This window comes from Buteo buteo, chromosome 7 (assembly GCF_964188355.1).
Source record: "Buteo buteo chromosome 7, bButBut1.hap1.1, whole genome shotgun sequence".
Lineage (NCBI taxonomy): Eukaryota > Metazoa > Chordata > Aves > Accipitriformes > Accipitridae > Buteo > Buteo buteo.
Genome location: NC_134177.1, coordinates 37,940,276 through 37,966,299, shown reverse-complemented (window position 1 = coordinate 37,966,299; position 26,024 = coordinate 37,940,276). Strand labels below are relative to the sequence as shown.

Below are 26,024 nucleotides of genomic sequence, written 5' to 3'. Positions count from 1 at the left end.
AGAACCAGGTGTTTGGTTTTCATGGGTGCAGCTCCCCGTCACCATTTGGGATTTGGGGTGTGCTACTGAGCCCTGCCAGAGCAGTGCAGGTCTTCCTGAGCCTGAAGCGCGGGCATTGCCCCTGTTTGTGTGCTGGGTTTGGGAATGGGCACTCCCACATGATGGGAGGGGGATAATGGGTGCTCCCCCCAACCACTCTGGGCTCGCGCTCAGGATTTACTGCTGCTGGCGGTTGTTCGGTGCTTGCCTCGCCAGCACCTGCCACGGGCTTCACAGACAGAAAAGGGAGATGGCATCCCTTCCCCCCAGGGTCGGACAGTCTCTGAGGTTTTCTGAAACCACTTAAAGGACTTGAAGGCAATATTCCCACGAATGGGGGTAATCATTCTCTCGCTGGCTTCAAAAGGCTGGGCCCAAGTGGGAAGGAGGGGGCAATGCAGAAGAGCCAAGGGAACGGGGTGTGGAGGGCGTTTTGGCGCTGGCTGGGTCCCCACTCTGAGCTGCAGCTCTCATTGTCCTGCTGCTGGGAGAGCGCCAGGCTTTGCAGGCATCCTGGGAATATGGGAATTATTCATATATGACATACCATAAATATGTAATTGCATAAAAAAACTCAATCAGGGTGCATCTGCGTGGGGTGTATGAAGGAGGCAACCCATCCGTCAGGATGAGTTTACGATGCTCTTTACCTTGGTGAGGTGTGCGGATGTGCCGCGGGGACAAGCTGGCTGGGTCCCCAACCCAGGGTGGCTGTCATTGCCGTGGCAGGAGGAGGTTGGGCATCCCTGGGCCAATGGTTTTGGCCCTGGCATTGGGTGTAGTTCTGGCTTTGGGTGTAGTTCTGGCTTTGGGTGTAATTCTGCCTTTGCTGCTGATTCAGTAGGCTCAGCTGTTTCCATCCTTGAGCCGCTCTATGGCAAAACCCACCGGGCAGATGCTCCCCTCTCACCATGCCCACAGGGAAGAACCTCTCCTGGTTGAGTGGGGAGAAATACTGCAGGAGACAGTAGGTGCCCTGGGGTGATTCTGTTTCCAACACCGAGAGGACTGTCAAAAATTAACAGTTATCTTTCTTATGTGTTTTTTTTTCTCCATCCTTTCAGTCGCCTCCCATCAACAGGGATTGGAAACAAAAAATCTTAGAAAAAGCTCAGTCGAAAAGATCGCGTATTCCCTCTAGAGCCTGGTAATCTCCGCACCAACAGGATGACTGATTACCGCCGGCTTCTATTAAACAGGCATTAATGATGATTATTGTCTCTCTTTAGCTAAACCGTGAGCCTCTGCACAGCAGCGCGAGGCTTGGTGAAGGTCACTTTGACAGTAACGCATTCCCCATAAAAATATGTTCGGCGAGTTGTTGAGTGTCGGGTTGATAAGGAGCCGCTGTGGGCATCAGGAGCTTCTCCCCATCACAAAGAGAGGTGGTGGAGGGAGGTGGAAAGCCGCTAGAGCTGGTGCATCGGGGCAGGGAAACTGTCAGCTTGCAGAAAGTGTACTCACGGTGTTGTGGTTCAAAGGTTCATTTTGAAACTTCTGTTATTGGCTTAATTAAAACATTATCCATCCCGCCTATAAGGAACCTTGATGGCTCATGCAAGGCGCACGTTGTTAGTTATCACGCATTCCTTCAAAGAACATGTTGAAGAAATCACTTTTAATAAGGACTTGCTGACAGTGTCACAAGATTTCCAGGGTTTCTGTAAGATCTTTTGGTAGTGTTTTTTTTTTAAAGAAGAGATTAAAAGAAAAGATTTTTAAAGAAAATCAACAATATAAAATCCCACAGCTATTTAAAGATCCCATAATCTTCTCTGGCTGCCCCTCAGCCTGGAGACGAAGGCGCAGACACCTTGCCATGCAGCCAGATGTTCTGCATCTGGACGCTGCTTTGCCAGACAGGTCGCATTCCTGCATGGCTGTTTCTTCTGCTTCATGCTTTCAGCACCACATTTATTGGTCGCAGTGACTTGGGTTGGTTTCCAAAGTAATTTTTCCACGAAGAGCAGCTCAAGGATTTTGGCCATTCCTTGAAACCCGTCAGAGAGGTCTGGTTTTCTAACGGTGTCTTGCCTGGAGAGCACCGTAAGCATCCCTGGTTTGGGCATGTGGGCTCTTTAGCTGGTTTAGAAAATCTCTGTATAGATGCGATGCTTGCTGGTTGTCTTCTGCTGCTGAGGAAGGGAAAGCAGTTTGCTCCCGACTCCTTGGGGCGATATTAGTGTCAGAGGTACAATGGAGCCAGCCCTGCATGGTGGGGACACAGGCGGACTCTGTGGCCATTGTCAAGGGGAGCGGGTGAGATTTCTCGTCTGCTGGAGGTGATCATGCGGTCAAATGTATTGATGTTCATGCTGCCTGCAAATGGTGGGATGGAGGGAGACTGTTGGGGTTTTTTTTCTTGTCTTTCAAAGTGCATCGAGGCTGCCTGACAGCATTAGCAATCACAGTACTTTCCATTCTTCCAGGAGGTAAAATAAGAAAACTGACTGAAAATAAGGTTCCCAGAATATCTCAGTAAACATGAGATAAAAATCAGCGTGAGCCCTTCAGCCTCCTTTGTCAGCTCTTGGCTCCCTCCCGGCTTGCCGGCGGCCACATCCCTCTCTGGCACACGTCTGGGCACTCCCGGGGGGTGAGCTTGTGCCAAGTGACCCCAACCGAGGATTTTACTGTGCAACCCAAAAGATGAGACATCTGCTTATTGGCTTTTTGTGAGCTTTTTATTAATTAGCGCTTAGAAAGAGCTTGCTGGTCCTTGTGTGCTAAGTGCAGAGGTAGGAAGCGGTTTTCTTCTCATAACGTTTCCATTGGGATCTCTTGCTCTTTCTTTTGCTCCTCCAGCCTGGCTCAGCCACGGTCGGGGGTGCGGGGTGTCCCTCGGTGTGTAACTCTTCCCCCTCCCCAGGTGAAGCTGTGGGGAAGAGCAGCGTGGTCCCTTTGCCCTACGAGAGGTTCCTGAAAGAGCCAGGCTCGCTGGCAGTGGCTGGCTTGCCTGAGGGGATCAGCTTTAAGAAGCCCATGGAGTACGACGTGAAATCCCTGATGGCCATCCTGGAGCACAGCCACAGCATCCGCTTCAGGCTAAAAAGGTAATTTTGGGGATTCCCAAGGGGCGGGAGGGCAGTGAGCCCTCGGGATGTCGGCTTTTGTAACACCAGCGGATGGCAGAGAATTTGTGCGGAGAAGGTGGGAGGGTCCCTCCCATGTCCCGTCTCCTTCACCAGACCCAGAAACCTGGGCCCAGTTGTGCCAAACCCCAGCCTGGCACAGAAGTTCATCAGTGTTGGGTGGCTCGAGACCATTCTGGACTCGTTCCTATAAGTGCGTGTAAACGTGCACATTGACCGCATTGCTTTACATATCTCCGCCAAAATTTCCGCTGCGGTAAGATAAGTGCTTTTCTGTCTCCAGAGGGGTTTCCAGAATAAATGCTGCAAGCTTCTTTCCAGGCTGAAATGGGGTTTTTAATGCCAGACGAGGAGGGAGGCGGGGGACTGTGACGGGGCGAACTCCCCATTTTGGCCATGTCTTCACAAGGAGCTCGGTGGTTTTGGGTGCGTTTCCTCTGCGTTTGCCTGGCTGGCAGCACCTCGGATCCATTCAGAGAAATGCTGAGTGCTACCAAATACCTCCTCTGAAGGCTCGGCACTTCTGGAAAATCAGGCTGAGACAGCTAAAAGTAGGACACGCAGAATTCGAGCCGTCTGTGAGCTTGTGGCCGCCTGTCTCATGTGAAGCACGTGGGTTTCCTCGGTCTGAAGCTCATCCCTGAGGTGCCCATTGAATGTGTCATGGGGGCTGGGGCAGGCAATGGAGTCAAGTGGTTACGGTCACACAAATTGTTTTACTCCTGAAACGCACTGGGCCGTGGAGCTAGGCAGCTTTGCCCTAGCTATTATAAATGCTTTGAACCACCGTAAGACCAACCTGCTCCACTTAAAGAAGACAAAAACGGTCCGGGTGCCTGAAGAAGCTGGAAGAGGTTGGGTGATGGCTGTAATTTCTGAAACAAAGAGCCCGGCAGCCGGCAGTGCAGCATGTCCCGCCCTCCTGGGCACGGCTCTCCTTCCCTCTCCACATCCTTGCTTGTCCCAGCTTAGCAGTGCCACAGACCCAAAGGAACCTGTTTTTTCCTCCTCTTCTCCCTTCCCTTCCCCTCAGGCCGGCGGACGAGCCCAGCCGAGAGCCGAACCCCAGCGTCGAGTTGACTTGTACCTCCCTCGCCTCCAAGGGCGGCCGAGACTCTAGTGCCAACGGCCCCATGGCCAAACCCGCCGGCCAGGACACCCCCTCCGCCGTCGCCGTCACCAATTTCTTATACGGCGTCTCGCTGCCGACCCAGATCGCCGTCGACCTAAAGCAAGAGGTGTCCTCCGGCCTGCCCGGGCCGAACGCGGCCGGCGAGGTGCTGCTGCCCAGGCCCGCGGGAGAGCTGAAGGTGCCTTCCTCACAGGAGTACAGCGACTGCTGTGGTAATAGCCTGGAGTTTGCTCTCAGACGAGGGCCTGGTGCGAAGCCCACCCCCCCCCCGGCGCCGACAGGGGACAGGCCCGGGTGTTTTGGTGGTCCTCGGATGAAAATCGGTGCAAAGCTTGGCCCGCGTGGAGATGAGCGGACGCCCCCGCCGTGCCGCGCCGCCCCGGCCCTTCCCTGGGTGCCTCCGAGGTGCCGACGGGGCGCGCCTCCGTTTCTGCCCTGAAACGCCGGGTGCTGCGCCGCGAGGCTGGAGGGGCGGCCGGGGCGGGGGGACGGTGGGGGCTCGGTCTGGCCAGGACCCCCCCGGGTCGTCACGGGCCAAGGGTGCACGGAGGAGAGCCGGCAGGGTCGGGTCGGCATCACCGGCGGGGGACAGCACCCGGGGGCTTGTTCGGCTGCCCGGAGCGTCGGTCAGGCTCTCATCAGCCCTTTCTCCTTGTCTGCCCTCTTGTCCAGGACAGAAATCATCGGTCTCCGGAGGTCCCCTCATCCAGAACGTGCACTCGTCCAAGCGGATCCTCTTCTCCATTGTCCACGACAAGACAGGTCTGTGTCCTGCTCCAGCATTTAGGGCAGCCAGCAAGCAGCCACCTCTTAGGGAAAGGTTTTCCCCTGGCCCCGTCTCTCCCCAGCGGTCTCCCAGCCGTCCCCATGCTCTATGGGGACCTGGCAGTGCTGGAGATGCTGCAGTGAGGGATTTTGTCCCTTTACTTGCTGCAATGTCTCAGCATAGCAGTCAAGACCTTCATCCCTGCTCGGGTCCATCCCCGCCATCCTCACAACGCTTGGTCCTCAAGCACTGCCGTCCAGCTGGAAAATCCCATCTCTGCTTCACGCACAGGGAACCGAGGCATGGCTTTGGGTGAGGCCATTTGCCCGAGCTGCAAACAGCAAATACCCGACAAAAGTTTGGCATTATTTCAAAATAACTGAAACCCACTAACCCTGGCGTGGTTCTGCAGCGTTGCCCGGGGGGATCAGCAGTGGGCAGGAGACTCTTCCATTTCCCCACCTCCACCCCACCCAAGGAAATGCAACCTAAAAATGCTGATGTGTTTACATCAAAACCCTCTCCTACCTGCATTAAAAAGAAGAAAAAAATATGGGTGGGAAAGTTGGGAAAGAGAAGGAGATGAAAAAGCTCCTCTGTGAAATGGCTGTGCCTTTCAAAGGTTCATTTCAGGTTGAGTTTGCTCTGTCCCGGAGGGTCTTTCATTTCAGGGTTGAGAAGTTTTATGGGGTCATTTCTTAGGAATCTGCTTTGCACATGCATGGCTGCAGAGGAGGTTGCTTGGGCCTGGGACTGGGGCTGGGGCTGGGGCTGGGGCTGGGGAAGCCCGGACCTTATCTGCCAGCCTGGCAAAATCCGCTCAGGAGGAGGGAAATCATTATTTTTAAAGCAGCAAAGTCTTGTTCCTGCTTCCCAGCGCTTTGTGCGAGAAAAGTGCATCTGCTGTGTACGAACCATATGGAAGTTCCTTATTTCTTACATTTTGTTTTGATAGATAAGTGGGACAGTTTTATAAAAGAAACTGAAGATATCAACACCCTTAGGGAGTGCGTGCAAATTCTGTTTAACAGCAGATATGGTGAGTAGGAGTTAATATCCCATTATGCATCTGCAGCGCTTGTGGTTTGCATATCATTATATAGCAATCATTTTTGTTCCCTAACACAGCAGCAGAAGCCATATGCTAGAGCTCCCTTCTCTTCCTAACACATTTAGCCCAGCAGTTCCCAGTCTCTGAGTGTCTGCTGAAGGTTATGTCAATATTTCCATTTGGAGCTCCCCCCACTGTCGAGGAATTTATAACTGGGCTGTAAAACCGCCCTAGTTTGAAGCGTGGCACACCGGGTCACAGTGCCCGGGCACTGCCGGCGCTTGCAGGCGATGGGGAGCAGTGGCATGCGGCTGTTTTAAATTAAAGTGGTAGGGGAAAAAAGAATATTGTCCTTATGGCAGCTGTGTTTTTCCACCTGCACGGCTTATGGGTGTCGTTGGCGCTTCCCTTGCCATGGGCAGTGCTTTTGGGTTAGTTTCTGGGCGTTTGGGCAGCTGTAAGCTCAGGAAATTGCTTGGGAATGGGTTGACGGGCTGGAGGTTGTCACCTGTACCATCCTCATCAGGCTGTGTAATTCATGAGTTATAGACGGGCTATAAATATGTGCTGTGTAACTCATGAGTTATTTATGGCCTATAGATGAACTCTGTAACTTATAAACTGTATATGTGCTATGCAACTTGTGAGTTGTATAGCTCAGCAACCTGCTGCGGTCACGCGGAAGTTGGGGACGGCACATGGGCCAGCTCACCCCTGGTTTGAGCAACACCGGGCACGTTTGGGGGTTTTGGAGGGACACCGTTACCTGTGTTTGCGGCTGCGTTGTCTCCCTGTTGTCCCATCTCCCACGGGTGAGCTGCTCCTGGGGCTCTCACCTTCTGGGACAAGCAAGGGAGAAGAGGGCAGGAGGCACTTGCTGCGCTTGAGTTCAAGCCATTACACCTTCATTTTATCATCTGTAAAAGGAATAGCGCGTATTTAAGTGAAAACCATGCATTCACCTTTCAGCTGAAGCCTTGGGGTTAGACCACATGGTCCCCGTCCCATACCGGAAGATTGCCTGCGACCCCGAGGCGGTGGAAATCATTGGCATCCCAGACAAAATACCCTTTAAAAGACCTTGCACCTACGGTGTCCCCAAACTCAAGCGGATACTGGAGGAGAGGCACAACATCCATTTTGTCATCAAAAGGTGGGTGGCAAGGAAGGCAAGGGAGAGTGCATGGCCTCGAGGGGGCTCAGGGATTTAAGCTGTGTTCCATCCGTGCTCAGAGGGTTTGTTTGGACACCCAAAACCCATTTTACCCTTTTTTATGGAAAAGAGCTAAACAGCTTTTTTTTCCCCCAAACCTCTGCTTTCCATCGCTCTCTCCCTTTTTGCGAGGATGTGGCAGGGCTGACTGTATCACTGTCACCTCTGAGCCCCACTACCCTGTTTTAAGTCCATGCAGACGTTGCCGGTGCCACCCTAAGCATTTTGGGTGGTAACGAGACCCTCCAGTTGTGGCATGACTCTCTCCAATGCCATTTGGCAGATGGGAGCGGTGCCTCCAGGCGGGAGGAGGAACATCTGTATTCATGACACACCTCCACCTTGTTTTGTGGTGATCACTTATGGACATCCTAGATATACAATGATGAGGACGTATCACCTACAGGCAGGGCGTTGTGTCTTGGTGTCTGCATTTGCACTGGAGTAGGAGGAGTGGACGCTTTCCCGGTTATCTCTGCACTGCGCAACCCCTCTTTGCTTCTCTGTCAGGAAAATCTGCTTTATAATATATTTATTTATTAAGTCCCTGCCTGTGCAGCACTGATGTTGTTCCCCTGCTAGAGGTGTGAAACTACGGCACAGAAAACCCCTGGCTAAAGCTCCCAAGGGAGCTAAAATCACCGACAGGACTTAGGCATCCTGGAATGAATTAGCTTTCCAGATGTCAGCCAGTGGAGGAGCCACTTTGTCCCACACAGCTTGGGCTGCGCCAGGCTCGATCAGGCCCCAGCACGTGGCCCTGAACACACTTTGCTCCTATGAGCAAAGTTGTGGGTGGCACCAAAATACAATATTCAGGAGACAGGTGACATCTGGTCGATGGTCTACACGGTGAAGTGAAGGTTCAGCAATAGCTACTTCGGTCCCACTGTCTCTGTTGGTAAAGCCAGCCTATAGCAGCTTCATTTAATAAGTTAATTAAATTAAGAGAATGACTTGTAAGCAGATTTAAAGGTGCTTTACTTAAAAAGCATATGCTGTAATATTGCTTGGTTGCACAACACGCTAAAAGGCTTTTTTTAATTTTTTTTTTTCTGAAAAATTCATTCCCTTTTTTAGAGAATGAATAAAATGACTATTTTGATTTGGCTTAATGCTGTTCATTAATAAAGCCTAAAATTCAGTCATTAGAAGCACCTATTTCTAATTCCTTTTTTTCCCTTTCCTCCTAGGATGTTTGACGAGAGAATTTTTACAGGTACGTTCTCCACGTCCTTTGATTTATTGCCCACAAAACTGAAAGATTATCCAGAGAAGCAGAGTTGAAATAATGTCACCTGTAACCAGCAAAAGTGCAGGACACGTGCAGTTATGATCAGTGAGGAGAAGCACACCCAGGCATGCTGAGATTGCCTTCGCCTGGGATCGGTGCAAGCACTGTGTGCCCCTTAAATAGTGTTTTGAAGATTTAAGTGAGAAATCCCTGGTGCGTGACACTGAGATGGCTCCCTGCTTGGCAGTGTTAGGTTTACAGTTGGACTCAATGATCTTCAGGGTCTTTTCCAACCTAAATGATTCTATGATTCTACAGGCAGCACATGGCATGCTTCTGTGCTTTCAGGAGGAAGAAAAATCACTGCTGGGTTCCTCACTGGTAAATTATTCTCTTTTTGGCTGGGAAGTGCTAGCATCATCCAGCCACTGACTGTTTTTAAAAGAACAAAAATCCGTTTTTTCAGTGACAAAACCCTGGGCAGGGGTTTTCTTCAGCTTTTTTTGCCCCATGTTTTTACTCCTTTTGCCTTGAGAAGGAGAAGCCAGGCTAAGTGCTTCTTGTCAAATAAAAGGAGATAGGCACCGGTGCAGTCCGACCTGACCCTCACTCCAGCGGCTGACCCCATTCCATCACCCTTATACCCACCTGAAATATGGCACTGCACCCAAATTTATCACCACCCAGCCCCGCTCCTGGATTGCCTGGGCTTGGCTCGCAAGTAAAGACATGTTTTGGGGTTGTTGGTTGTTTTTTTTTTCCCCAAGCTGCCAACCCCAGGTGCTGGCTTTCCAGACACCACCTTCTCCTTGGATATCTCCGCCAGCCAAATTAACCCTTGTGGCCCTGGGACAGCCCCAGCCCCAAGGGTGCTCCCTGGGGATGATGACACCAGAGCCACCCAAAGGGGACCTCCAGCAGAGCCTGGAGGGGGTCCCACCTCCAGGGGGAGTTTTCTTTGTCTCCAGCCCCATATAATGACTTTGTTTCTCAAGAAAAGGATTTTTTAAGCTTTAACCCACCCCCAAGGGATGGAGCACTGAACTGTGTCTTGGGATGCTTGGCTTTTCCTTGCAAATCCATCATGGTTGCACGGTATCTGTGGGAGGCATTACATACATCTGTACCTCAGCTCAAGAGCTGCTGGTGGAAAGCACCGTGCTATGAGCTCAGGGGTTACATGGCAGGGAGGTGCAAGTGGAAATTAGGGGATGAGGAAGCAAACCCAGCAGGGCTGGGGCGGATGGCAGTTCCCACTCCCCTGCCTGGTCCCTGCAGGGCTACCAGAAGCAAAACACATTAAACCTGGCTTTTTGTGATTCGCGTCAGCACATCTGACTGTGCAAAAAAAAAAAAGCATCTGCTGAGTCAGGAGGTGCCATTTTTGCAAAGACACTATTTTCCGAGCGGAGCTGTATTTTAAATTGCCAATTGCAAAGTATCCCAAAGCTTCCCCATACAGTTGTGCTCACCCTTTAATTAAAATACCCACCACTGCTAGGAAACCTATTTTTGCTACTCCCCTGGGTAGCAGCTTCAGGCAGGCTTTGCTGCTGCAAGAACAAGATTTGGTCCATAGAAAGCACAAATTAAAAGGAGCCTTTTGGACTGTCAGTAGATAAATAGTGTCTTTAAGGCTCTATATTGCTGCTGGTCCCATTGCCAGAGCCCTGCCCTTCCTTGCAGGCTGGAGCCAAAAGGAAAAAGGCTTCATGTTCCCACGGACGGGATATGATTTGGAAGGGTGGGGATGTCGCGATGGCACTTTGAGACCAGCGAAGGGCCTTTGGCAGCAGCTATTTAACAAGACACCTACGTGGTTTCTGCAGCCTCACGGTGTAATTTCATTCCCTCCTTCCCCCAGCACTAATCCTTCAGCTCTTTGCTCACCGTCCCTGCCCGATTTTCATTTCCTACCCTGCCTTCAGATCACTCTTTTCATCTCCAAGGTCACTGCTGAGGCTTCGTTTCAGCTCCTTTCAGGTTGCTGAGGAACAGGGAAGGGAGAGAGGAGGTTTTTCATGGTGACAGGATGCTTTTGTCCCCCTCCGCATTGCTGCAGCAGAGATTTCTCCCGCTGCGTGCAGGACTCGGAGCTGTGGGATGGGGCTCGCTGTGGCACTGCTGCTCTGGGCTTTGCCAACCTCCCATCCCCTCCCTTGGGACAGGGCTTTCTCCACTTTGGGGCTTGCTCCTGCAGCACTGGTCCATGGTCCTGGCCACACCTGGGTTTCCTGACCCCAATCCCCTCCTCTCGGCACCCTGTCCTGGCATCCAGCCCTTTCCAGAGATGCTCCATCCCTGGCAGGACTTCCCAGCGCACACTTGGTTATGCAGAGGTTTAAGCAAAGTTTTGCTATTATTTTAACGTGTAAACCTGATTAAATCTGTACCCTTCTCTTTGCAAGCAAGTGACGCTTGATAACCTGGCCCCCACCCTGACCTCAGCTCTGGGACTAGAGGGGGGAAAAATGGAGGTGGAAAAGCTGCATCATTGGTATCTCTGGTTGCTAATTCTGGTTTTGCTTTTCCTTCCAAACCTGCCCTGCGCACCCGGCACCAGGAAGCAAATTTACCAAAGATCCAACCAAGCTGGAGCCCTCCAGCCCTCCGGGGGAGATCTCCCCCGAGCCGCACCGCGGGGCCGTGCTGGACCTGGCGGGGACCTCTCAGGCCAACAGCAGGTAAGTGCCACTCCTGTCCCCCGGCCGCTGCAAAGTGACATCCCTCAGAGAGTTATTTTGGAGGTGTTAATGTGCACAGCACGTCATCGCTGTGCTGTGGGCTCGCACGTTGGCTGGGAAGGACGGGCACAGGAGGGTGCAACGGGTGCAATTCAGTAAGATGCAGCATCGGGGAGATGACGGAGGTAACATGGTGGGAAGGTGAGCAGCTGTAAAGGCGTTGCTTTCCTGTCTCCCTAAAAACCCCCTGCGATGGTACAACTAGCTGGCACAGGAGGAGACAGAGCAGCCCCATCCTTTAGCGAGCCAAAATAGCAAAGTTTGGAATCATTGATTTTGTACAAAACTGACGAAATCAGGGCTGTGCCCGGGCAGGCTGGGTTTATCTGCAGGAGCACTCTCCAGTCTTAAAGCACGGCCTAAGAATTCACCCTCAGTCGGCACCATAACACAACATCCCGCTAATTAAGTGTTACTTGTTTATAAAGCTCACAGGGAGACTAATAGCGGATTAGCAGATGTTTTAATAAAGGTGGAGTTATAGAGTTCAGCAGGGCAGGAGGCTTTTTATGAGAGTACCTTCTTCTGGTACAACCATGCCACAAGCTAGACTGGTCTGTAACATGCTGGCAGGGCCTATGGAGGGTAGAGTGCTTCTTTCCAACCCATGCTGGGAGATCCAGAAGGTATTTTCCTCTGTGTAACCTCAGTTTCCTTCATTTTTGCTTCAGCTGGTCAGAAGCAAGGTAATATTTAGCCCCAACATTTACCTTTAAAATCACTTTAAATAAGAGAAGCAGAGCAGCGGTTCATAGCAGTATAACTGGTGCTCACGGGCAAGGCTGCGCTGCAGGGAAAGGAGCCTTTTCCCAGCCTTGCCCTGCACAGACGGCTCGGTCATGGATGGGTTTACAAGCAGCAAAATGAACTTTGCTGGGATGTCTGTTTGCACACCCATGCTGGAGGCCACTGCCTGCAGGGAGGCTCAGGACCACGGGTGTAGGAGCGAGTGCTCCTCAGCCTCTCTGGCACAAAGTCTTGCTGCCCGGTGCTGACCCCTCCGCCAGCTGCAGCTGCAGACCATGCTATGGGGTTGGTAACTTCTGCAAGCCAGGATGGGGAGATGGGGTAACTGGCGCCTGTCTCCTCCATGGCATGTGTGGGGTTCCCCTCTCTCCTTGGCTCTTTGTTGATGTGAAACCGCGACAGGTTAGAGACTCCTTCTGGTTCTCCCCAGTGCTGTTTCAGGTTTGTCACCTTGGATGTGGCTGCCATGTGCCTCTAAAGCCGTGCTCGCACTGGGTGGGGGAACGTGCCACATCGGCAGCGTTAGAGCAGGCAGTGAGCGAGCCTGGAGGTGCACCAAGCACTGAAATCTCACAGCTTCAGAGGGCAGAGACCTCTGAGCTGCCCAGTCTGCAGGACTGGCAGTCATCACCCAGCCCTCTGGGTATCTTCAGCTTCAAAGGAGGGTTTGGGGGTGGTTTTACCCCATGGGGTTGGGATGGCTCTTGCACAACGTTGCTGCCCCGCTGCTGCGGGACACCACCACGTCCCCTCCCAGACTTTGTTTGAGCCAAATTATTCTCATCCTCTCCTCCACCAGGGATGGAGTGTCGGGAGCACCCATGGGTGTCACTCATGCCCCATGCTATGCCACGGTGATGTTTCCTGCACTTTGCAGAGGCTGGCCCCACTTCCCTATGCCGTTGGCTGCGAGTGCAATATAAGCCGTGCCACGCTGAAGCTCCGATGCAAGGCAGAGTCAACCATGGGCATGGGAAGGGGGTTAAGATGAGCGCATGGTTGGGTTGGCTTGCTTGGACCAGGTCCCTGTGGGTGATGTTGGTTTGCTCTGTGCATTAATATTGTATGTGGGTTGAAATGGTCGGTGCTCAGTGTGCAGGTGCCACCCCTAAAGGACAGCACCCTCAAATGCTGTGCTGGTGAAGCAGAGTCGTGGCACCACGGCCACTCACCCGCTCTGCTGGAGGGAGGCTGGCGGCAGCTGCCTTTGGGTGTCCGTGCCGGAGCAGGGCTGGCTGTGCCACTCCAGAACCTTTCAGCAGCAGCAAGCTCAGTGCACTGGGTGAGTCAGCCCTTTCCAACCATTTAAAATGCGTTGGAGGAATCACACTCCACAAGGTGCCTGTTTCTCTTCCTGATGATGAAGCGAGTCCGGATGAGAGCCTCAGCCAGAGACGTCTGCAATGGGAACTTGTCTGTGCTGGGTCCCGGCCTAAGGTGCTTCACTGGTGTTACAGGGAGTTAAACTCAAATCTCCAGGATCCTCAGCTAGGGCTTAGCTGCAAAACCATTCTTCAGCCTTTTTTTGCTTTCTGCACCTTGCTGAATCGCTCCATGTCTGAAGGCATTTAGACTCAGGGACCAGCAGAGCATCTGCTGCGCACTGGATGCCAGGGAAATGGTGATGCTTCCAATACTGCTGGCCTCTAAGCACGCTGCAGGGCTGAAACCTGGCCTGATGCTTCTCGTTTTCCCGTTCATTTGTTAACATTTGCAATTAGGACCCTTTTAATTTTTACAACACAAGATCCCACTGTGAAGTTAAATTGGTGTGACTGGAAACAAGAATGTGGAAGGACAGAATATTAGGGATGCCGAGCTGGTTTCTGCAAAGCAGTGGGTAGATAACCAGCCACCATGTGTCTGTGGGAGCGTGCCAGTGGGGTGGGAGCTGAGGTTTGCCACTGCAGAGCTCCGAGGGCGGCTGGAGGCTCATCGTCCCTGTACAGCCCTCACTGACGCTGCACCATCCCCATCTCACCTGCTGCACTCCAGCTGTGGGCCAGGTAGGGGTTGCACGGAGCAGTAAAATCACTTTAGAACACCCTATGGGGGAAAAGTAGGTTTTTTAGGGGTGGTTTGTACCCAGCCAGATTCAGATCACCCTCCCCATGGTGGTGCTGTGATGTGGACTGCACTGGGCTGGGCTGACCACCTTCCACTGGTGTAGATCTGGCACAACCTTAAGATCACGCTGGGGTCCCTTTTGAATTTTTCCTAGCTGTGTCTATATATGCCTTGTTCCTGATTTACACTGTGTGTGTGCACATTGAATTGGGCCACGGACCCCGAGGTTCATATGTACCTCTGGTTAAAAAGGGAATAATGAATTGCAGTGATGGTGCACAGCTTGCTTTGCCTGCCGCAGGGGTAAACTTAAATCTCCCCAAAATCTCCCAATGCATTGATAACACCTATCTGCAGGAAAATATAGGTGGATATTCAAATCCCACTTTGTTCTTCCTGCAAATGAGGAACCTCTGTTCCCTGGTAGGAGCAGAGCATTTCCATAGCAGTGGTCCACCCAGGTCAAAGTCGAGTTCCGTGGAAGGGGCAGTGCCAGATCCAGGGAGAAGGGCCAGATACTGCAAGGGGTAACGCTTTCCCTGGGGAAGTCCTCCTCCCAAATTTCCCTAGTGAAAGGTTGACTTTGGCCCAAAGTGGGAGAGTTTAAAACCCTTCCCAAGGCTCCTAGGTAATATATGCAGTACTTTCTAGACCAGAGATCCTTTTTGCCCATTCCACATTTAGGAAGAACATTTCAAGAGTGCTCCTGGCTTCCTTTGCATTGCCTGTAGTTTGTTCTGCTGACGCTGCTGAGTGGATTCAGGCGAGCGAGCAAGTGCTTTTGAACATCCCCCTGAGCCAACAGGGATGTGGTGCTGGCTCAGAAGGGTTTTCCTTTCCCCTGAAGGACCAGCGTCATGGAGGAGTGTGTTTTCCAGTGCCGTTCCTTGGCTCCCTTACTGCCAAAGAGCCGTGGTTGTTCTTGTTTAAGAAAGAGAGAGGCAGAAAGCAAATGCGTCCTGAGAATGCAAAGTAATCTCATTTGGATGCTGAACACCTTGTGTAAATTCCTGAGCATGCAAAGTTAACTGTAGACACGGGTTTGGGATAGTGCCCAGTTTTCGGGGGAGAAAAGCTTTGAGCAGAATAAATATTTACCAAATCAATTGACTTTTTTCCTTTCTCCCTATTTGCTTAACTCCATGAGTAACCACATTGTAATGATGCTTTATGCACTGCTCTCTGCCACAAAGGGATGAAGTCAACCAGGTTTTGGGCTTAAAACCCTCTTGCTTTCAGGAGCTCTCTGCTGCGGTTACATCCATCGGTGTCTAGAGGCAGGGCTGCGATCAGCGGTAGTGCAGGACCGGGGTGGGTTTGGGAGCAGGGTCTATTTGCAGAGAAACCTGCAGCCCCTGGCTTTCCCTTGCAGCCATGGATGCCGTGCCGCTGCTGGGACCGTGGGTGCAGTGACCCCGGGGACCCGTCCGCAGCCCTTGTCTGCCATCGCAGGAGGCTGCAGTGTTTCTCCCTCCTGCCAGGATCAGTCCTATGCACACCGCTGGGTTTTAAGCTCTCTCTTTGGTTGCTCCATGACCACCTCACTTGTCTGCCTTTCCCTTCCAGGTCCGAGAAGTGTAGTGCTTCTGAAAGCTGTGAACCAGGTGAGGAATAATTGATTTTCTCTTGCAAAATAGTGATATTGGGGGGGCACTAGAGAAAGCTGCCTGCAGAGTAACTTGGACATGTGGTACCAGTTACCTGGTTGCTCCACGGTGCAGTTCTCTAAGGACTTTATCCCTATTTGATAGATGCAGAGATGAAGGGTCTTACCCTGTGACCCTCCACCTGGGTCCAAAAAGTTTGTAAATTGAAATAATGAGACTTAAGCATGTGCTTAAATGTGAAGCTAAGGGAACTCTTCAGTCTCTGAGTTCCCTTCTTGAAAGCTACCACAGCTGGGTCACTAAGCAGTCAGCGGTGTCAGTGTTCTGAGCACCGAAAATGAGAAGGAAATGCTTTTTCCCACATTTAGGGGCTTGGACCCATTGAAACGCCACACGGAGCCTCGCTGCTGCAAGCTGTGACTCAGCCCCTTGCAATGAATCAGTCCCACCCTAAGGGAGGAAATTTATCTGGAGATAAGAGGCAGCTGGGCTGACTGAGCACCGTGGGCAGCATCCTCCCAGGGCAGTTTCTGTGAGCCTGCTGGTCCAGCACAGGCTCCCATCTGTCAGGGTTCAAACCACGCTGTATTTTGCTGGGGTTCAGCTGGTCGCATCCTGGCGTGATGTGCTTGCGGTCGGCCCCCCAGAGCATGGGTATGCAGCAGGGCATGTCCCAGTCATGAGTTTGGGATCATTAAAAATGCCAGGAGCGCCCGCTGGACACAGCTCCTCCTGTGTCCCCACCAATGCTTGTTGGCGACCCAGTTAGTTTTAAGTGAAGAAGGCCAGGAAACAAGCACGTAACGAGGGCCAGCAGCCAGTTTGAGGGCACCAACAGCTCCTGCCAGCTGAAGTGTTTGCAGAGGCCATGCCCACGGGTGCCCTTTGGGTACCTCCATGCCATGGGCTTGATGCTGCTGGACCACTTGGCTGAAGCCTCGTTGCTGTGGGATGCTCAGCTGGCACTGAAGTCATGGCCAGCCACGGTTTGCCTGCCTGTGTTGGGGGGCAGACACGGCATTGCTGGTTCCTGTTGGCGATTGCCTTTTGTTGCCTTTCCCTGGTAGGTACCTCAGGAGAACTGGGTGGGATCAGGCAGATCAAAATTGAGCCGGATGAGCTGGACATCATCCAGATCACTGTGCCAGGTAAGCAGCAGGGTCCTGGTTGTGTGCAGTGGCCTCTGTGCGAGCAGGGCTGCTGCATCGTGTCTCGGCGTTTTGCTTTGAGAAGAGGTGTTTGCAGGGTATCTCCCAGCATGGGAGGTCCCCCCATGCCCATGCACTGGTCTTTCTTCCCTGAAAGTCATTTTAAGGGGCATATTGGGAATGAGCTGGTTTCCTGGGGGCAGTGGAGGGTCTCTTTGTTGTTTCTCCCTCTCCTTTATTGCTTTTCTGTCTCGCCTTTCCCCTGGAGCAAGCAAGCCTGGTTTGCTGCTTTCCTTCATGTGTGGGCTTGAAGGATCCCAGGTAACGGGTGCGGGATGCTTTTGGTGAGGTCCTTAATTTAGAAAAACAGCCTGGTTATGAAGAGTTTGTAAGAACAGGTTTAATATTAAGCACATGCTGAAAATGTGTTGGAGTTGGTGGCACTGATGCATTTCCCCACGTTTCTGCCTGGAGAGGTGGGTGGCGATGGGTAGTGATGGAGGTGAGCAGTTGGGTGCTTGAGAGACAGCTGGGAGAGTTGTTTTCCACTTAGCTGACCTGGACAGTGGAGCAAATGGTAGGATGATCCTCAGAGTTTAATGAGTGGATAGTTAGCACTTTGCATTTTCAGTGTGCTTTACAAACATTAATTAATAATCTCACCAGAATGAGGGCAGCAACAGGACTCGCAGCATGCCCGAGGGCGAGTGATGCTGGGGACAGCAGTGACACCCGGCCCTGCTGCACCAGTGCGATCTCTGTTGCACCCGAATTGTAGCAGTCCCCTTCATAAAGTGATACTTGGGGAGTCACTCCAGATTATCACAGAATGGACTTAACATACAGTTAATATAGGGGAAGGAGAAGGAACGAGGTATAGTGGTAGATCAAACATTTTCATTTTCAACTTGGCAGCTAATGGAAGAGAAGAAAGCTAATACGTGGCGAGCTGGCAGTGTGTGTGAGGAGGAGGAGGAGGTGTTCTCACTCCCCCAGTGCTGGGTAGATCATACTTCAAGTCCAGAGTCCACCTTTTCTTACCTTATTTGAAGATCAAGTTCAATCAGAGGGAGTACAGCTGAGGGCAGGGAGGAGGATTAATAGAAAAGAGGTGTTCACCTACAGGGAGAAACCGGTGAAATTTGGATTATTTATCCTGCGAGGTGATGATTAAGAACTGACCTTACTGAAGTATTTAAACTAGCTGAAGGTTTATTTAAAGCTAAATTTGGACAGCTCTTTGAGGATGTTGGAGAGCCCAGCATTAGGGGAGACAGGTTAAAATGAAGAGGGTGTACAGATTACGTAAGGGAAACAAAAGGAGGTGTGATTTTGGGGAGGAAGGCAGCATGAGTGGAATGGTTTTCCCACAGAGGAGTGGCTAAGTCAAGCAGCATTAACTTTTTAAGCCAAAATTGAGTGTCTAGGTGGAATTAAGCCAAGTAAATAATTTTTAATTATTTTTGCTCTTCACCTTCTACAGAGGTTAGGAAGAAACTTTTGCTCTTTTCCCTCAGGCTGAAAGGGCAGGTGTGTTTCAGGGATGAGGTCCGGGTGGTCCCGGGAAGGAAGAAGGCAGATGCACCCCTGGAACAGCTCCTGGTGTGGGGCTGTGGTGTGGGGGACCCTTTGCTCAGCCCTTGCTGATGGGCCAGGACCCTCTGAACCCTGTTTTGGGGACGATGCCCCTCAGCATTGAAACAAAAGCTGCCCGTGGGGTTTTGTCCACAGACCGATCACCCGGTTCAGATGAGATGCACGACCCGGTGCCCACACACATGGCCTCGGAGGAGACGAACTACATCCTAGAAACGGTAGCAGGTACCAGAAATGAAGCATCGAAGAGACTGTGTGGGGCACAGGAGTTCGTGCGTGTGTCAGAAATGAGTAAATACCATTTATGAGCCAAGGTGATGGAGTCGGGACCTACTTTCAGAGTTGTGGCCTCAGTCAGGCCAGCTGGGAGCTGGTAGACAAACAGGTGGCTTTTCTGGCACCACTGCTCCTTCCCAGCCCCTTTCCAGTCCCAGCGTGCTGCAAACCCCGTTCCTCAGCCTGGCTTATTACTGGGATTTACCTGGGGGATTTGTGCCGGCACTGCGGCCAAAGGGCGGACAGACGTCTTGGATGTAGGCGATGGGTTTATTCTGCTTATGCAGCTCCTGGCATGATGCTGCCAGTCTGAGCCTGTGCTGGGATGCGTGCTTAGAGCTTAGTGAGGGGAAGGGGCAGCTGGGTGATTGTGGGGGACTCAGAGAACTCCTGCTCATGTCTGGTCTGGTTTTGCTGGTGCCAGCCACCGCTAACCCTCCTCTTCCTCAGCAGGGACGGAGAAGGGGCCCAGTGAGGAGTCACGACATGAAGAAAAGCAGATGGAGGGATCAGGTGAGTGTACACTGAACTCTGAGCATCACCCATCATTGCAAGTTTCTGGAAGGATGGATGAACACAGATGTATTTTGGGTTGGGTTTCGTGGGCTTCCTACATTATCAGCAAAGCATTCAGCCTCCATAAAGCTCAGCGTAGAAGGGCACCACCATGTTCCTGGGCTCTGTCTTCCCCTCTCTTGCCCTGATTTACTTTTTCCCCTGTTTTTTTTCCTCCTTGCTGCTAGCAGAGTTCTGTGGCAGGTGCATCACTGCCCTTCCTCACTCAGGGATGAGCTTGGAGGCAGCTGCCGGAGGACCGGCACTGATCTGGGGGGCATGAAGAGCACGTGGCTGGCTCTGCCAGGGGTCAGGGGCTGCTTGCCTGGGCTGTGTGTTGCTTGCCCCAGAGACAGCTGGTTTCTCAAAGCATTTCTCTCTTTCTTTTTTTTTTTTTTTTTTTTTTTGCAGATGGTATAGGGGATGTTTTAAGTCATTTGAGGAAACAAGTTGAAATTTTGTTCAACACGAGATACGGTAAGATGGTCATTAACACACGTTCATCATGCCGAGTGCCGGCCTCTGCTGCAGGGAGCTCCTAATTGCTCAGAAATGTCACCTACCATTTCCAAAACAGCAGCTGAGTAAAGGTGCAATCTAATTTGTTCATTTGCTGTCTGCTGGGCTTACAAATGCATTTGAAATCTCCCTGGGCCTTGTTATTGCAGCTCTTCCCCTTGGTTTCCTCGATGCCTTTTCACTGGCTGCAGCCCAGGAATTGCTGCCGTGACCTTCAGCCTTCCTCCTGCGGAGGGAAGGACCAAAGTGGTTCCCTCATCACTTGTTTGAAATATCCAAGAGGGTTTTCCATCCGAGGTGGTCACGGCATGGCTCCAGAAAGCTGGTGGGACCCCAGCGCTGGGGGCTGGCACTCAGCATGCTCTGCTCACCCCTTTTTAGAAAGGTTATTTAACCCAGAAAAAATACAAGTGAGGTCATATGTGCATTTTGAGAGCTGGCAGAAAGTTTTTGCCACTGGCAGGACCAGGAGGTATGGGTCTGCCTGGCGGTCCCCAAAAGCTGGGGGGAGAGCTGAGCTGCAGCCCCTGGGCTGGGAGAGGCTGTTGTGACCGGGCAAAAGGAGAGGGGCCGGGATGCTCTCGGGCAGGGTTGGGCACTGGGGATGAAGCTGGAATGGCCAGCAGAGTGATGGCCCTCGATGTACCCCACGTTTTAGTAACAGACTAGGAGTCCTCACCCACACTTGTGGCATTTTGTTGGTTTTTCACCTCTGGCCAAACTGCACTGCTTGGCGCTGGCTGTTCAGTTGGTTTTTGACAATGTTTAGCAGAGCAAGGGGAGCCCTTGCCATGCCGGGCTGCACAGGCTGGCAGGGCACCCTTGGGCACATTCCCTGTCCCCTCGTCTAGCAGAGGGACATCCATGGAGATCTGGATGTGGGGTCCCATTGCCTTGTGGAGAGATGCTTGCAACCTTTATAGGAAGCCCCTTTGATGTGTGGCACCAAAAGGTAGGCTGTGTTAACACAGCAAATGCAAAAGCCAGCTCTGGGTGGTTGCCTGGCTCTATCCCTGACCTCGTGTCCACCAGTATCAGGGACATCCCCACCAGGCACAGAGTGACAACAAACTCCAAACCTACCCCCCACTCCCTGCCAACATATCGTGTCGCTGCTGCTTTGACCCGACGTGGAGGTCCAGCAAACTAATGAGATTTGGTCCCTGTGCAGCGAAAGCCATAGGAATATCAGAGCCGGTTAAAGTTCCCTACTCCAAGTTCCTGATGTACCCTGAGGATCTGTTCGTTGTGGGCTTGCCAGAGGGCATCCTCCTGCGGCGCCCCAACTGCTTTGGGATTGCGAAGCTGAAGAAGATCCTGCAAGCGAGCAACAACATCCAGTTTGTCATTAAAAGGTAAGGCAGGTGGTGGACTGGCCGCCCCTTGGGGAGGATGTTCCTGCTTGGAGCTCCTGCTGCTGTGCTGTATCCTGGGGGACATCCATCACTTGGTCACCTTCAATAAATTTGCTTGATTAGAAGCAGCCAAGGCTTGTTGCCTTGTTGGAATCATCCCTGAGAGGCAGCGGTGGTCGTGTCACCTCTCCTTTGATGTCATTTGGGGTTTTAACGCACTTTTGCAAAGGTTTGGCCACAGAAGGAGGGAGCACCCAAGGGTGGGTGAAGGAGCCAGAGCCTTTAACCTTCAGGGTCCACATCTGTGCCTCAGGGGGATGCTGCAGGCATTAAGGAAGATGCTGTCCTTGCGCTGGGGAACAGGGGCTGTCACAGGAGCTGGGGTACTGTGAGAAGCCACGACTGACGTACAACAGCATTGCCCTGAAAGAGGGAACGGATCCAGCAGAGATGGATTTAAAAATGTCTTTAAGTATTTTGGGAGGTTTCTCACCCAAATGCTGACTCAACCTCCCTTGCAGAGGAAAGAGCTGATGCGACCAATGCGTCAGGCGGCTGAAACAGAGAATAAATGTTGGAAGCACAGAGATTTTGTGGTGTCGGACCAGCAGCTCCCAGGCCAGCCCAGCCACACTTTGGGGTTTCTCCCACCCCCATCCCAGACCCATTTCTCTGTGAGGCAGCTTCAGCGCGGCTTGTAACAAGCCCTGCTATTGCCTCGCTGTGTGGTTTTAGCATTAGATACCCAAGTGACAATTTTGGGGGCCAATTGAATGTTGAAGGGAGCCGTGCACGGCTTCTCCCACCCCTGAGAAACATGCAGGACCATGTCTCCTAAAAGTCTGTAACCACTGATTTAAGCTGCTCAGCCATCGCCAGCTTAATCTTATCCCGGGGAGCGCTGCATCAGCTCAGTAAAGAGTCTGTCAGCATGAAAATTACTTCCAAAGTTCCTCTGCTGCATTGCAGGAGCTTTAAAATTGTTAGCCAGAGATAGTTAGTGGTTAGTGGCTGTAGGAGCGTTGTCTGAGGGGATGCTGGAGCAGCGGGCTGTCGCTGGCCGGGGAGCTCACTTGCGTGCCCTCTGCTTCTTGCTGTTTTCCAGACCGGAGCTGCTGGCGGAGGGCATAAAGGAGCCGGCATCGGACAGCCCGGCAGCCAAAGGTAGGCTGCGAGACGCCCGGCAGCCGGGCCGTTAAGAACTAGGTAGGAGAGGAGTGAGAGCGTTTCCCTACAGTGCGTCTCTTGCCTTCCCTCCCCACCTCGTTTCTTGGCTGGAAACCCCCTCCTCTGCATCCCCCTTGGTGGCACCGCGTATCCTAATTCCTTTTATGTCCCCTGTCCCAGCTGCCGGCGAGAGGGACTCGAGTGAGGTGCTGCTGGAGGACACTGTGAAGAGACAGGGCTTTCAAGGTGAGGGCCTGGAGGCATGTGGGGGGGGTTGAGGCAGAGCCCCCGGCCCGTCGCAGGGGCTGCGTAGAGCAAACAGATATGGGAAAGGAGCGGCCGCAGGATGTCAGAGCTCGGTGGGTTGGCAGAGGAGCAAGGCGAGGCAAGGGTGGGAGGGAGGAGAGGGAGAAGAGGAGGAGGTGGGGTGAGAGGATGGGAAGGACAGGCAACCAGAAGACATGATCCACAGCTGGGGCGGGCAGTCCTGTAGGTCCAAGGAAGAGGCTCGAAGTGCTCTGGATAGTGCCCTAATTAACCAGCTTTGCTTATCTCGCCATCTGACCTTGCAAGATGCATAATTAAGTCTTCCAAGCCTCGGGGTTTGCCTTTTCTAGGGCTTTTTCCACCTGGGTGATGTTTGTCTAAACACAGCTCCTGTCCCGCAGCCGGCATGGTGGCTCCGTTGGGGAAAGGAGTGACGGTGAGAAGCCCGTGGGCTGTGGGCGCAAGTGCTGCCCTGCTCAAGCATCCCTTTTCATTGGGCCATGGGGGCCTGCGAGGGTTTGCAGAGAGGGACGGGAGGCTTCAAAGGCTTTGGCTTTTCAGAGAAGCTTTGGAGTGCATTTTATTTTTAACGCCGGTAATTATCGCAACTGAATCTTCGATTTCATGCAGCTTTTATTCTTGGCAAACAGGCGGGGGGAAAAAAAAAAAATCATATTTCTGTTTAGATTATTTTTAAGGACTTTGAATAGCCCACTCCAGAGATTAGCTAATTGCAAGATAAGGACTTTCCTATAATTAGAAAATGGCATTACTTAAAAGTCACAGAGTGCCTTTTAATTTACCAGCAGAAGTCCATAATTGTTTCTTTATTTTACAGAAAATTATGATGCCAGGCTTTCTAGAATAGACGTTGCTAACACGCTGCGGGAACAAGTCCAGGACCTGTTCAATAAGAAATACGGTGAGAAACCAAGGGGGCAGTTGGTTTTATTCCCCCCTTATCCCCTCCTAAATTTTTGCTCACTATCCCTCCCCTCTCTTCCTGATTCCTCCTCGCCAAGTGCTTTCTCTTACCTCCCCCTGGAGCGGCTGGCACCTCAGAGGGCCAGGGATGGAACGGTGGGTCTGGGAATTGGTGCTCTTTGCTGTAGGTGCTTGCTGCCTAGGCAGCTCCCACGCAGCATGGGGGAGCCTGTGATGGAGAGCATGCCGCTGCCCTTCCCACTGCCTGCCCTTCCTGCTGCCTGCCCTTCCCAGCCACATTTTGGCGGGTTTTTTCTTTTAACCTCCCCCTCCATGAAGAGCAGTGATGGTAAATTCATTAGCAGAGAATTGCGGAGCTGTGGGAGTGCAGGGTGCGGCGGGAGGTTGGGAAGGGAATAAGGAGGGGCCGTAGCGAGCACTCACTCGCAGGAGTGTCGGGGAATGAATAGATGCTGCTCCTCCTGTCCCCAGGGCACCTACCCAGGCTCTGCAGGGCACTCCCGTGGCCTGCCTGCCCCAGCATCTGTTCCTTATCAAGCAAGGCAGGGAAATGCTGTTATCCCCATTTTCTAGACAGGGGTAAGTCTTGTGCAGGTTCCCAGGTACCCGCAAGAGCAATTACTTGCAAGGAAATGTGTAGCCTTGGTCCTGCAGCCACACCTTAGAGAGGGAACATGCCTATGGAGTTGTCTCCAAATAATGTCCCAAAGCAAAGAGCAGCGGCTTTCCATCCCTCCCACTGCACTGCGTGGGCAACATCGTACAGGATGGTGCCTCTCCTCGGCCCCACCAGCTCTGCTGCGCTCACGCGGTTGCCTCAGGACCCCTCTGCTCCCATCGTGGAGGCGGCCTGAAAATGTTGGTCCTTGATCTAACGCTTGACATGGTGCCTCAAGCAGCCTGCTCATGCCACGCCATGCTTTGGCAGGGTGGAGTCAGAGCCGCGGTAGAAATGGCATTCCTGGCATCCCACGTGCTTACTGCTCGCTTACCGCTCGCTTCTCTCCCAGGTGAGGCCTTGGGGATTAAATACCCCGTGCAAGTGCCATACAAGCGGATCAAGAGCAATCCGGGGTCAGTGATTATAGAGGGGCTGCCCCCCGGGATCCCCTTCAGGAAGCCATGCACCTTCGGCTCGCAGAACCTGGAGAGGATATTGGCTGTTGCTGATAAAATCAAGTTCACCGTGACGAGGTATGTGGCGAGAGGTGTCAGCCAGCCTGCCGAGCTTGAGGGAGAGAGGAGGGAGCTGACCTAAATGCACCCCCTGCTCTGCCAGCCCCATTGGGGCAGGGCTGTAAATACTGTACTGCCTCCAGCCCCCAAGACAGCAATTAAGTCAGCAGCTAACAGTTTGACGGAAAGGAGGGGACCATAAAATAGAGATTCCTGGTCTTTCCTCCTGTCCGCTGCCCGGGGAGTTGGTGGGGAAGGCGCTGGCAGGAGAAAATGGTGCTCACTGTGATGGATGTGCAGGCAGAGAAATCCCAGCCCCTTTTCCAGGAGGCTTGAGATAGGAAAAACGTTGCTTGGTTTATTGCTGGTGCAAGGCAGTGCTCAGGGTCCCGCAGCGCTTGGAGAGGCACCGGGCACTGGGCATTCGTGGCAGGGTCCTGTGGGTTTTGCAGCCAAAGGGGATGGACACAAGTGGGAGGGGAAAAGCACTTTATGAATGTATCAATAAGGTGAGACGGGAAAAAATTATTTTTAAGAGTGGCTCCATCACCTTCTTACTGGGCCACGCTGTCTGTCTTCTTACCGATGGGGCACATGCTGCCCTGAGCAGGACCGCAAGGACCCCATCCCCACAGAGCTCCTGCTGGTCCCGCAGGAGTCGTCGCACAGCATGTGAAGGACAGGCTGATCCCTAACCTTCCCTAGGCTATGGCATGATGCTTGGTCCAGACGTGTTGACTTCCCAGTGGCATTTAATTTTAAATCTCCTTTTTTCCTTATTTTTCACAGGCCTTTTCAAGGACTCATCCCCAAACCCGGTAAGAGATGACACCTTTTTGCGTAAGCAATGCATTGGCCAAGTGTTTAGTGGTGGTCAGGAAGTTGTAAGCTGTGGATGGCGAGCAATAATTTTATCAGCTGGAGGAAGGTTGCCCCTGACCTCACTTTCCTGGGCTTCCCACTTTGGTTTTGTTGTTTGGTACATTTGCTGAGGTTTCCCTGACCGAGACAGCTGGCCTCAGCATTATCCATTGGTACTGCTGCTGTTGTCTTGAAATGATGGCATTTTTTAAGAGCTAAGCTAAGGCAGGGATCTGTGTTCCGCATTTAAGAAAGCACGTGCTTTCTTAAGCTTTTTTTTTTTTTTTTTTTTTTTTTAATAAATAAGTGTTGCAATGAGCTGGCAGGTTTGGTAGTGAGGGAGGGTCGTGGGGAAGGGGATGATCAACCACAGGGTCTGCATCAAGCTGCAGCAGTGTGGTAGTGAAATCCCTCTCCAGCTCATGGGTATCCCGTGTGTGGATACACCAGGGGAGATGTGGGAGAGG

At 52.3% G+C, this 26,024-nt stretch overlaps 1 protein-coding gene across 6 annotated transcripts in view; it reads left to right on the top strand.

Moving 5' to 3' along the window:
• Positions 1-26,024, top strand: part of GTF2IRD1 (GTF2I repeat domain containing 1) — a 68,758-nt gene that overhangs the window by 29,397 nt on the left and 13,337 nt on the right. For 3 of the 6 annotated variants that reach the window (XM_075032457.1, XM_075032455.1, XM_075032456.1), the window contains exons 5-22: positions 2,909-3,092; positions 4,165-4,475; positions 4,936-5,025; positions 5,985-6,068; positions 7,050-7,233; positions 8,487-8,512; positions 11,091-11,211; positions 15,652-15,689; positions 16,760-16,840; positions 18,572-18,661; positions 19,163-19,225; positions 19,679-19,744; positions 20,958-21,141; positions 22,247-22,305; positions 22,489-22,554; positions 23,414-23,497; positions 24,531-24,714; positions 25,486-25,514. In XM_075032457.1, the coding sequence (XP_074888558.1) occupies positions 2,909-3,092; positions 4,165-4,475; positions 4,936-5,025; positions 5,985-6,068; positions 7,050-7,233; positions 8,487-8,512; positions 11,091-11,211; positions 15,652-15,689; positions 16,760-16,840; positions 18,572-18,661; positions 19,163-19,225; positions 19,679-19,744; positions 20,958-21,141; positions 22,247-22,305; positions 22,489-22,554; positions 23,414-23,497; positions 24,531-24,714; positions 25,486-25,514 (1,944 nt within the window). The remainder of the gene's footprint in view (positions 1-2,908; positions 3,093-4,164; positions 4,476-4,935; positions 5,026-5,984; positions 6,069-7,049; positions 7,234-8,486; positions 8,513-11,090; positions 11,212-15,651; positions 15,690-16,759; positions 16,841-18,571; positions 18,662-19,162; positions 19,226-19,678; positions 19,745-20,957; positions 21,142-22,246; positions 22,306-22,488; positions 22,555-23,413; positions 23,498-24,530; positions 24,715-25,485; positions 25,515-26,024) is intronic. The other 3 variants (XM_075032458.1, XM_075032459.1, XM_075032454.1) reach the window with 2 other exon arrangements.